The sequence below is a fragment of the Phycodurus eques genome, chromosome 14, assembly GCF_024500275.1.
Source record: "Phycodurus eques isolate BA_2022a chromosome 14, UOR_Pequ_1.1, whole genome shotgun sequence".
Classification (NCBI taxonomy): domain Eukaryota; kingdom Metazoa; phylum Chordata; class Actinopteri; order Syngnathiformes; family Syngnathidae; genus Phycodurus; species Phycodurus eques.
Window position 1 is genome coordinate 5846750 of NC_084538.1, and position 12179 is coordinate 5858928.

General features: G+C 43.0%; 1 protein-coding gene across 7 annotated transcripts in view; it reads right to left on the minus strand.

Moving 5' to 3' along the window:
* pcnt (pericentrin) overlaps positions 1–12179 on the minus strand; it is a 57670-nt gene that overhangs the window by 6482 nt on the left and 39009 nt on the right. For 6 of the 7 annotated variants that reach the window (XM_061697391.1, XM_061697394.1, XM_061697389.1 and 3 more), the window contains 12 exons: positions 11173–11313; positions 10899–11075; positions 9748–10680; positions 8289–8459; positions 7466–7637; positions 6243–6568; positions 4530–4632; positions 4270–4442; positions 2493–2759; positions 1563–1702; positions 1255–1384; positions 290–994 (listed from right to left, as the gene is read on the minus strand). In XM_061697391.1, the coding sequence (XP_061553375.1) occupies positions 290–994; positions 1255–1384; positions 1563–1702; positions 2493–2759; positions 4270–4442; positions 4530–4632; positions 6243–6568; positions 7466–7637; positions 8289–8459; positions 9748–10680; positions 10899–11075; positions 11173–11313 (3438 nt within the window). The remainder of the gene's footprint in view (positions 1–289; positions 995–1254; positions 1385–1562; positions 1703–2492; positions 2760–4269; positions 4443–4529; positions 4633–6242; positions 6569–7465; positions 7638–8288; positions 8460–9747; positions 10681–10898; positions 11076–11172; positions 11314–12179) is intronic. The other variant, XM_061697393.1, reaches the window with a different exon arrangement.

Here is a 12179-nt window from a genome sequence, read left to right on the forward strand (position 1 = left end):
GTAGGGTTGGGGTATATATCGAATTTACTCTGTATATCGAGGGTTGTTTTTTTTTATTATTTTCAAATTATCTGTTGAGCAAAAAAAAAAAAGAAAATCTATTATTTCTCTGGAAGATGATGCAAGTCAAAGCTCGATAAAAAAAACTCTTTCAAAGCTTATGTGGTATCATGAGAAATAAAGTAAATCCAGAAGGGAATAAAACAGAAAATAATGTCTTTTTAGCATGGCGACATATTCTTACACAGTTGAGCTGTCATAATCAAAGGAATTCCTCTACTGATCTTACCAGTTTGTTATTGGTCTTCTCCTGTCGTATTTCCCTCTCCATCTGCTCCTGCCAGCCCTTCCTGCGCTCCCTCTCCCACTGCTCCTCCCGCTCCCTCTCCTTGTCCTTCAGCAGTTGTATTCTCTCTTTCAGTTCGCCAAGCTCCATGCCCTGTGCCTCCAAAGCGCAGTCAACCTTTCTTTTCTGCTCCCTCAAGGCCTCCTCGTGGCTCTTGTCCTCGTCCCGCATACTCTTGCACTGCAAGACCTTCGCTTTCAGTTTGTCCACCGAGGCCACCAGTTCCTCCCCTCGCCTTCGCTCCACGTCCAGCTGAGAGCGCATGTCGGCGATTAACTTCCTGTCTCGGGCTGCGTCGGCTTCGTGTCTGTGGTTAATGTCGTCCAGTTGTTTGGCGCTGCGGTCTCTCTCTTCGTCCAACGTCCGTTGGGCGTCCGCTAGCTTGGAACGGATTTCAGACAGGCGGGATTCTGACTGGGTCAAGAGGTGTTCAAGACGGGTGTTCTCCTCGCGTTGGTCGGCAGAGTGCTGGCGCTCGTCTTCGAGCTTCTTCTGAGAGTCGTCCAAACGCTTCTCCAGCAGAACACTGCGGGACTGCTCGATCTGGAGCTCACGTCTCAGGTTGCTGCACATCACAGTCTTCTGCTCCACAAGACCCTGAAGGCCCAGTATCTCGGACCTCCGCTGCTCGGACGTCGCTCGCATAACCTGGTGGAGGAAGCGTGTTATTTAGGCTACCCGATACCTGTACTATTGATGAGCCTCATGTGAAGGTGGGTTATTTGTTTGCTTTGCTACAGACTACACTAAATAAATCAATCCAAACAGTATACCAGAATCCATTCTCTTGTGGCATCTAGAGGCAATTACAAACCCTTTTTGAGGGGGGTGTTTCAATTCAATTCCACTTTTTAACCCCACAATCACACAATATGCTATGCTGTTTTCCCCCAAAGTTTAGTCCATACCTCTAGTCTTTGCTCCACCTCTCTTTCTTGCCGCATATTGAGAGCTCGTTCTTCTTCTAGCTGTTGTTGAAGCTCCTGGACCAGCGACCGTTCCTTCGTCAAAGCTTCCTCGCACTCTTCCATAGTCACCCTGCAGGATTAATTGAGCGGATATGATGTGAGGAACAATGTTAAACAATCAACCACTATTATTCACATTTAGGATACCAAGGAAATCCTGAGAGTACGGACCTGGGAATATATAATTATATTTTCATGGGAAAATGTGCTTTGTGGCATTGGGGCAAGTGGACAACGGACGTGGATACCTGAGTGCCTGTATTTTGTTCTTTTGCTCTTGTTGAGAATCATGCGCACATTTCAGCTGCTTCTGGCTCTCCTCCAGCTCTGCGCTTGTTTGAGATTCCACCTGTAGCAGCTCTCTGTCAGCATCACCTCTGGAGTCAGTCTGGGCACGAAGATAAATAATGCAAATACTGAGGATCAAATTGTATAGCTCTTTTAATCATGACATCATACGGGTACATACTTCCGGGTGGCAAAAACTCCGATTGCACCACTAGCAAACTAACACTCCCATGTCACTTGACCATAACAGAGCAATTGAGAAGTTGGGGTAAATTGCCTAAATGATGATTTTAGCCTTCTTCTCTACTTCCGTAATTTCTGTGACGTGTCATGTCAGTAGAACAGAAGATTTAACGAGATATATTGCTTCGAAGGGAGACAGAACAGCGACTGTAATTTACATTTCAACAGGTTAGGAGATTTCAGGACAGACGTGGTGGAAACTCAGACATAGTTAAGATGACCATTGAAGGACTGGCTAGATTAAATGGCACAGATGTGTTCTATTGACAGTGAAATGAATACGCTAAGGTAGTGTTGACATTAGCAAGTAGGGTAGCCATTAGTTTTTCTAAATTCCTCCGACAACCCAACCAAACATTTTACTGTATACATAGAGAAAATGTCTTCCACAAACCCATTGATGGAGGTTTGCACAAGTGGCTACACCGCCTCTAGGCAGTCTTGCAATCTTTTCTGTGCAACTATTTATTCTCCTCACCCACAGGTTCCGCTGGATTGATTTAGAGTTTTTTTTTATGTTAATGGGAAAAAAAAACTCAACCTTTTGAGTTAAATCTGGTGGCAAAACCAGAAACACAACAAGCTTTTTTTATCGTTTTCAGATCAGGCCAGTTGTAGTCCCTAATGTTTAAACACTCAAAACTCACATGCGTACGTCTCTGCGCCATTTGACAGAGCAGCTCACGCAGCGCAATCACTGTCTTCTGCAGGGCTCTTTTCTCCTGCTGCCAGCCCATGGGCGGGTTGGAGGATGGCTTGTCCCCCTCGTTCTGTAAAGTCGGACCCTCTTCCTCCTGGAGCTGTGAGAGTGAGTTTAATTCCGCCACATGCATCGGATGGAAGGACGCTGGGGCGCGACGCTGAGACAAGGTCAATATTCTGCAGCTTTCTTGGTACACTTTCCTCAGCAGGGCCTATTAAAGAAACATGAATATACTTTACAGACGTGATTCCAATCCCACCCACTGGTTCGTGACAGATCAACAGATCATGGGAAATGATATAATCTCTCTTAATTGGTCCCACACCCCCAAAAATGACTACAATGAATCTTTGTTCATTTACAGTGGGGCAAAAAAGTATTTAGTCAGTCACCAATTTGAAACAAGCAGGTTCAGCCTCTTAATGGAGAATTGTTCACCATTTGTCGAACTGCACGTTGAGGAAGGTCACTCTCAAAAATACTTATTGAAAAGACGTGGTATCGTTTTTGACGGAAAGGTATTGTGGTAATTTTTTTTTAGTACCAGTCCACATTGCAACCGTGGTGTTCATTTATCACATACAATCTCAACAAAATACATTCAAGATTGTGATCAAAAAGGTCACAAAATGTGAAAACGTTCAAGGTGCATGAATACTTTTTCAAGGCACTGTATTCCCTGACACCACATCGACAATGTCACAGAATATTCAAGTATGTGCCGCTTACCAGAAGCTAATAACGCTATCTGTAATTCAGTAGCTCTTGCTTGGCTTTGAAATGCTAGTGCTTCTGCGCTGTCTTGCAGTTGCTTGAAAATGGCAGTGCTTGGCCCAGCCAAATCAGTATAAATGTAAAATCAGCCACACCGTTCTGTCACAAGCTGGCAAAACTCTGAACAGCTCACTTGCAGACACATTTACAGGAAGACAAAAGATTTATTTGGTTGCTTAATTTCAAACTTGATAGGTGGGCATGCACTCCAGAGACAACCACAGTGGTACCTTGACTCACGGGTTTTTGAAGATATGCGCTATCGCTGGATCAATTTTGTGTTTTGCGTTGCGAGCAAAAATTTGCCTTACAAATCAGATTCAGCCAAAACGCCAGTAGATGGCAGCAGCGAACTGCAAAACATCCAGCCACTATCATTTGTGAATGTTGTGTTTTATGCTCACATTTTCCAATTTTTATCAAATAGGTTTTTTCCAACGCTGGTTCTTAAGAAAGTGAGTGCTAGGAAGAAGAAGTGGATGATGCCCATTGAATTCAAGCTTAAAATAATTGAAAAAAAGATTAAGGTATGCATGCAGTCAACTTTACTGAGCAATACGAGCATAGCTCCAAACATTGCTAAAAAGGCAAAAAACAAATTCAATAAAAGCGAAGTGAAAAAAAAAAGTAGTAGTAGTATCAATCAAGGTATGTTATTACTGCATTTTTTTTATACAGTACAATACTGTACAGTGCCACATTACACACACTACAAAAAATGTTTTTTTTAATGGGGCGTGGGGCTCGAACAGATTAAAGGCATTTCCATTCATTTCAGTGGGGAAAGTTGATTTTAGATATGAGATGAGTGATAAGAGTTACAAGCATGCACACAGAATTAAACATAACTCAAAGCACCATTGTATTTGTATACAAGCAATTAATGCCTTTTCCATCATATGTTCCCTTTAAGGACTGTCAACTACTGTGTGTTTATAACAGTCTACCTGAAGCTCTGGAGACAAGAGGTCATCGCTGTAGCTCATGCTGCCTGCAGCGCTGTCCGTGTTAGCGGTGGGGTTCATGCCCCGGCAGCGGAGATACTCGACAAACTGAGCGTCCAGCCTCTCAGTCTGGTCCAGCTCCACTCGCAGCCTCGCGCCCAGCTCTGAACTCACATCTGGACCGCAACAGATGAAAAAAGTCAGCATTAATGTTGCTGCAACAAGAACTCAGCGTTACAGGTGCAGAGCATACGCCTACTTACTGCTGCCGTAGCCGTCACTGGCCCATTCTGGTGCCGATAAGGAAGAGGTGGAGCCGAGTGGTGATGGGGGTGCTGTTACGTCAAGTCCTTCCATATCATACACCTCCAAGAAACAGAACATTGAGACCGTTAAATCCTCACCAATTTACAAATCGGCATTCGTGAACACCCTTAATCATTTTTCTGTACAACATACAGTAACTATTCTTTGCAAAGTCACACCTACTTCTGCCTATTTGTGTATTTTTGTGCTCTTTCTGTAACGCCCTAAGATTGTGCCCAAACGTCCAAGGTGGCATGTTAGCACAGGAGTAGCTAGCGTTGGCCGCCAGCTGATAGTGAACATCATCCAGCGTGACTGACGATTCCATGAGAGGGCACACAGGCAGACGAGACTCCTTGTGGGGTCGACACCAGAGAACGAAAGGTGGTAAACTTATTAAGATGATACAAAAAAGGGCCAGATTGCTATTGGCAGTGGTGGAAATTGACAACTGATCAACTGGACACGGCCCACAATAAGGTACAGTAAATGTCGAACTGAAGATTTGCGATATCCTATGCGAAATATGTATTTTACACAAGAGTATCTATGCACCACAGAGTCAAAAACATAAAAAGCCTACTAGGGAAGTAGCAATTGGCATTTTAATGGGTTGCGAAGCAGCGACATACTCGCCGGCGTTAAATTTGACATGACCCGCAACACTTTTTAGAAACAAAAACCTGAATAAAGTCGGTGTCAAAACAGTAGAGGGTAGAGACACCCATACCCTGATGGGTGCAACGTCCTTAACAACTACTACTAATAATAATAATTTGGTTTTATATAGACCTTTTCAACATACGCAAAGACACAAACTATTTAGGCCTAAAATAACATTTCTCTGCATAATGCCCCGAGGAATAAAGATAATTCTGTTTCAGGAGCAAAAATGGTTTCCTCTGCTTTCTGCTCCATGTCAAGATTCAATTTGTGAACATCACATTAATGATCCTCAGGTAACTTGCTCTATAAACTGTCAGCTTAGTACACATTGCTCTTGTTTTCGTTCTGAATGTGGAGATGTCATTTGCTGCTTAAGTAGGCACCACAAAATCTGAAAAAATCCTGAATGATTTTTTACTTTATCACCTTTAAAGTCCATGTAAAGTGAAAATGTCTTCTAAAGTTGACAGACCGCATAGAAGAGTGTTGTTAAGGACTTTGAATGACTAAAAAAATTGCCAGGTATATAAAATGAGCCTTCAAAATCGTAAAAAAAAAAATTAATAAAAAAAAAAGAAAAATATTCAAGAAATTGTCTCTGCTCTCAAATGCTGTGGACGTATGTGTGAAATCACGCCCTGTTGAGAAATAGATGCTACTTCATCTAGCATCTTATTTATACCTACACATCCCTACATGTTTGAGCGGCAAAAATATATCCAATTAAAGCTTCCGGTGGCTGGACTATATCCCCCCGGCCGTCATAGGGCTTTCCACGCCGCCATGAGAGGCACATGCCACTAGCTAACTGGCAGGCTAACATGGTTGGGCCTAGTAATAACAGCAACAACTCGCTATTGCGCCGGATAACCACTAATGCGAACGAAGACGCTCAAGTACTTATATAATGGGGGAAGTGGACATTTTTGCTTGATCTTGATCCCTGCATAATAATCATTGAGACATCAGACAAAAAGGTGTATGGTGCTGTTGTGAGGACATACTTTATCTGCACTGACTGAGTCCACAACGGAGAAGTTGTCCGAGATGGAGAGAGACCGAGGGGAGTGGCTGCTCTGTGTGGTCGGGTCTGGAGTTATGGTCCTGGAGATTGGAGGGTCCATTGCCACCCCGGGGGACTTGATGACTCGAGGGTGGTCCAGCTCTAGTGCGCTCAACTCAGACAGACGAGAGCCCAGAGTCGACGCGTGGAACTGTTCTTGGAGGACCACTTCAGAGCATTCCAGGTGCCGCAATACCTCCGGGGAGCTCAGAGAGGTGTTGTCACTGTAGATGCTCACCACGTCCTCAAAGGCCCTCTGAGAAACATCTGCTCAAGAAGTTCAAGAAGGATATTTTGTTTTTGACGAAGAATTTTAATCACAACAATTAGGGTTGCACTGTACCCCGGTACTAGAAAAGTAACACAGTACTCCGCTGTAAAAAAATGAAACGATACCAAGTGCTTTTAGAAATGGTATTCCACTGCTCTCCTTATGTTTTTGCCATGTTATTGTTTCAGTACAAGAACCTTCGACGACGTAAAATTTGGAGTTCAACCCAATTTGCAGGGGAAGATATGCCTCAAAAGCCAGAAACTTTGAACCATGCTCAAGAGTGATGTCAAGACTATCATGCAAGACTTCATTGGGCTCAGTGTGCACCTAAATTATTTGATTTGAATGCTTTTTTTATGATGACGATGGAAGTGTAAAATGAACATTTCTTGATAGAGCAAATCAGTTAAAATGCAAAGTCAGCTGGGTTTAGTATTAAGGTGAAGACACTCAACTACCCGGAACAGCAGTTTTAAATTAATTTTAACAATTGTTTTTTGTTTTTATTTTTAACACCTGGATGACAGTTAAATTTGACTTGACTGACCAGCAAGCTCTTCTCCTCATTTCAACTGTTACGCTTCAAAGGGTAAGTAATAAAATGTTTTTTTTTTTTTTTTTTTTTTTTTTTTTTTTTAAGTTTCATTAAGACTTTATACTTTTATACTAGTTAAGATTGTTACTTAAAACACTGCCACTAAATAAAGGTTTTTAGTAGCCACAGTTTGACTTTTACAGCAAAACTGTTCCAGCATGAAAACGCACAGAGTCACCATACTGCATGACTAAGCAGCTGAACAGGACAGGCTATAGATAAGTAAATACACACCAAAAAGACTGGTGGAACGTGCTCGATCTTGGAGGTTCCATCAAAGCCATCGAGGACTCACCCCTGTGCGAGCCTGCCTTGTGGTGACCAAGCGTGTCCAGTTGGCGACTGTGCGGTCTAACTTGCTGCAGCTCTCGTTTCTGGTAGGAAAGAGTCTCCTCCCGCAAGCGTACAAGCTCCACTTTCAGCCAGTGGTTGTCGTTCCCCAGGTCCTCCAGGGCACGGTCTTTGCTCTAACAACGAAATATGAAAGGGAAAGTTCAGTCAGGTATGAATACATGAGTGTGTGATGTACAGGGGGTCCTCGGTTTAAGGAGGCGTTCCGTTCCGACGGCGGCAACTAATTTCTACATCAGTCAGAACGTGGCATAGTGCGTCACAAAGTTATACTAACTCAGTAGGAAAGTTATTATAATATAAATGATAACTGGCGTATAAGAAATGTCGTACAATTCCAAATTTTTCATGAAAAAGTATCCCACAGAAACAAAAGGAGACGTTTTAGTAATTTATCTCATTCTTCCATTTTACTATACTTGTTTGAACCATTCCCACTTCAAAATATTCCGCTCACGAGACATTTTTCACATTCCTTTTTTTCCAGTATTTCCCATTTTCTATGACATAATTCACCAATTAAAGGAGACATTTTTTAAAAAGTACATAATCCTTTCACATTTCAACTTCAAACTGTTCTGCTTATTCAGAGCATATACCTGTACAGAAGTATTTTTCCACACATCAAAATTTCCACTTTTTCAGTGCACCAAATTTTCCAAGACAAAAATATCTAATGCAGGAATTTATTTTATTTTTTTAACCAAACTTCCACACTTCAAACCATCCCCTCTGAATATGATTTGCTGTGCCTGGCTGGCTCTTACCAGTCCTTCTTCACATAGTTTTTCAGCTCTTTGAGTGCTGCTGTGTAAATCTTGTTTCACAGTGGTCAACTCTCCCCTAAGGGCCTGATGGTCTGCCCCCAGTCTGGCCAGCTCCGTCTCCCTCAGCCTTAAGGCGGCATCGGCTTTCGCCAGAGTCTCCTCAGCATGGGTCTCACGGAGAGAAAAGGTCTCATTAGCATTTAGTCTGTGATAGGACAACATTAACTTCTCCCTTTCTTGGGTAGTTCTCTAGTTAGTCATATAACAAGACTACATAATGTTTATCAAAAACACAAATTTGATTTGTTCTTGTACCGCAACATGAGCCAAGATGGATCACAACACACGGACACAAAGCAGTCTCAAATAATCCAAATTAGCTTTCTCGACTATCAAAAATCCCACAGTAATACGACGGAACAGCTTTAAAAACAAAAGCTACCCCCGAATCTTCTATTCACTTCCTTATTTCAATGTCACTTCCTCCGCGTCGCTGCCGTGACGTGTCGTCTGCCCTAACTACAACCAGATGCGGTCTTGCTGTTAGCACAGCATGCATTTATTTATTTATTTTTATTATTATTTTTTTTTAAATAAAAGTGGAAGCATGGCATTACTTCCCTCGAACCCAAAACAGGATTCATCGACTGGCCAAAAGTGAGGAAATCATGAACAGCACATTGATTCTTTAACAACTGATCCCATCAGCTTTATCTATTTCCAGTATTTCACAATTGATTCACTATCGTGGAGGTGCAACAATGAATCAAATAAATCAACAACTAATTGATTATCAAACTTAAAATTGTACAAATCCTCTGAATTTCTGCCTTTCAACAATAAATATTCTGATTTCTGTAGTCCACAATGAAAGCAGACTTTTTTTGTGTTTAATCAAAATAAGACATCTTACTTCCAAAAGAAGACATCTCTTACTTTAGAAAATAATGGTCAACATTTTTTGTCTGTTTTCTGACATTTACGGACCAAACTAGAAACTGAAACAATCAGTTTATGTAAAAAACAAAATTACATATGACTAATATAGTATAACAGTATGCTAGATAATAAATTAATGAGCTTCATGTGACGGTGGTTTGTTTGTGTTGAGTCATTTAGTAAACAGCTGTTTCTGTAACGTGTTCATGATTGTGTGCATGCTAGCTGCATGGTGATTTATGATCATCTCCGTCCTAAGTGCTTTGCTGCAATCTTGTGGCATCTTGATGCAATTACAAACCCCCTTTAAGCGGGACATCAATTATTTGCAGAAAATTGCTATTTGCGCCAGGGCTCGTTCCCTGTCCCCTGCGAAAAGCAGGGGCTCACTTTATTGGCTTTAGGTAAAAGGCTCAACTGCTAAAAATGTACAGTGCTAGGTTCTAACCACTAGAGAATTTGTTCTCTACGTTTCATGGATTGTAATGTTGTTCTTTTGTGCGTGGGGAAAGAGACTCACCAGCACTTCCTTCTGAGCATCATCTTGACTGCGCTGCTTTTCCAAGAGCTGAGCAGTGAGCTCATCAACATGGGTCTTCAGTGCAGCGGCTTCTTGTCTGAGCCTTTCAATTTCTTCCTGGAGTTGCCCCTCCCGCCGCCTGAGTGCCTCCCGTTCGTCCGACAGCTCCACCTTGACAGTCTCGAGCGCATCCACCCTCGCCTGCTCCTGAGCGACGGCCTCTTCTCTGTCTGCCACTTCACCTTGTAGCCTCTGGACTTGTGCTTCCAGAGTCATGCTGTAAGTCTTCATTTCCTGTTCTTTGGTTTTTAAACCTTCAACTTCTCTCAATAAGTTTTGTTCCTTCTGTTGAAGTTGAGTAACCAGAGAGCTGAGATGCTCTTTTTCTTTTTGCATGGCCTCAACCTGCTGTGCTCGTAATCTGAAACCGCTCCTCTCTTCCTCGATACCCACCAGCTCGACTTCCTTGAGAGTGAGGAGGCCTTGGAGCTTGTCCACTTTCTCCCTCTCCACTTTCAGCCGTCGGCCAAACTCTTCGCCGTGTCCTCTGTACTCTTCCTCCTGGGTGAGCAGCAAACGCTCCAAACCCTCCTTCTCTGCCACCGCCGTCTCCAGCTGACTCTGGAGGGCCTTGAGGCGCAAGCGGAGGGGCCGAGAGGAGGTCGAGTGAGTCAGGCTGAGCTCGTGCTTCAGGTTGCTGGGCCCGCCTCGAGGCTCAGGGCTGGGAGATGGCGAGGGATTGATGCTGTCGCCGTCCTGTGAGTCGCTCACCTCGTACACGTTGGGCCCGAGCTTGGAGAGCTCAGCCTGCAGCGTGCTGATGACCTCGTGGAGGCGCTCCTCCTCTTCTTCCCTGTCCTGGCGCAACCTGGCAATTTCGGACTGAAGATGCTCCACTTGCGAGCTCAGGTCGTGAAGCTCGGCCTGCAGATCCTTTTGAGAGAATGATTGGAAAAGACCATTTGTACAAAAATGTCAAACACTAATGAAGTCTAGGCACTTAAGCAATGTTTCCACCAAGCCGAGGTATGTGCTTTCAAGCTGCAAATATTTGGCTGAGGCTGCCTTGCCTTGCCTTGACTGTACAACTCTACCCACTGTCCTGTACCAAAACTGCTTGGTGGAAATCAGGCTTTGTGTGTAATTAAGACCTCATTGTTGGTATTTCCCAGCTCCTGTTCCAGTCTTTGGATCTCAGTGTTGAGGTAGTCAATCTCCTGGTTCTTCTCCTGCAGTAAGGCAGAGGAGAGGCTCTCCTCCTCCGGGTCTGCCACCTTTCTTTGTACCTCTTTATCCTCCGCCAGAATGTTGAGGGAGGACACTTGCTCCTTGTTTAAAAAAAAAAATAAACAAAAATGTGTTTTTAAAAAAGCTGCTGTAAGCAGAGTACACAACTTTTACATATCAATTAAGACACAAGCCTACCTTGAGGGTGTCAATCTGCTCGACAAGTGCTGCGTTCTCACAGGTGAGTCGTTCCAGCTGGAGTGTGAGGTGTTTCAGCTCCGCTTCCTTAATGCTCAAGTCCCTCTGCACGTTGTCCAGTTGGCCCAAAAGAACTTCCGCCTAATAAAAACAGATACAGTAGTAGCTGAAAATTATGTGTCAGAAAACACCTAAGAATACCACTAAACTATACTGTTGCTGTAGTTAATAATGACAGTAAATATTAGTGTCGTGAAAAACACATCAAATTAGGGTTTCAAATTCTGGTTTCAAGCAAGGGTTAGGGTTTCAAGCCTGGGTTAACGTTTTAAACATGGATTAGTGTATCAAATAAGGGTTTCAAAGTAAGGTTAGGCTTTGAACTGAGAGTTTTTAAACTTGGGTTAGGGTTTCAACTCCAAGGCAGGGTTATGTTTCAATCTTGGGTTATAAGCGAGGCTAACTGCAAGACTTCATCATCGGCTTTCAAGATAACGTTAGGGTTTAAGATGAGTGTATGTGTTTCAAACAAGAGTTAGAATTTTAAAAATAAGGTTTCAAGATAGGGTTAGGGGGTTACGGTTTCAATGGAGAGATTCAAACATGGCTTTGTGTTTTAAACTAGAGTTCGGGTTTCAACATGACAGGATTTCAAAGTAGGGTTTCAATATAGGGTTAAGAGTTTCAGACAAGGGTTAAAGTTCCAAGTAGGGCTTTCAAAGTCGGGATTAAGGCCAGGGTTAGGGTTTCAAACAAAGCTTAGCATTTCAAATAAGGGTTTCAAACTAGGGTTAGGGTTTCAAACTGTGGTTGAATGTGAAAGTCACCCCCTCCAAGTGCGTGGTGCATTCAAAGACCTCCTCATCAGTCCAGCATTTTAACACTTAAACACCTCTTGTGATCATCAGGTGCCAAGCTTTGAGGTGGAGTCTCATGATGATACCAAGACCAGTCCGAGCAACCTTCTTCTGCAGTGTCACAGTGCATTCTTAAATTGCTGCGCAAAC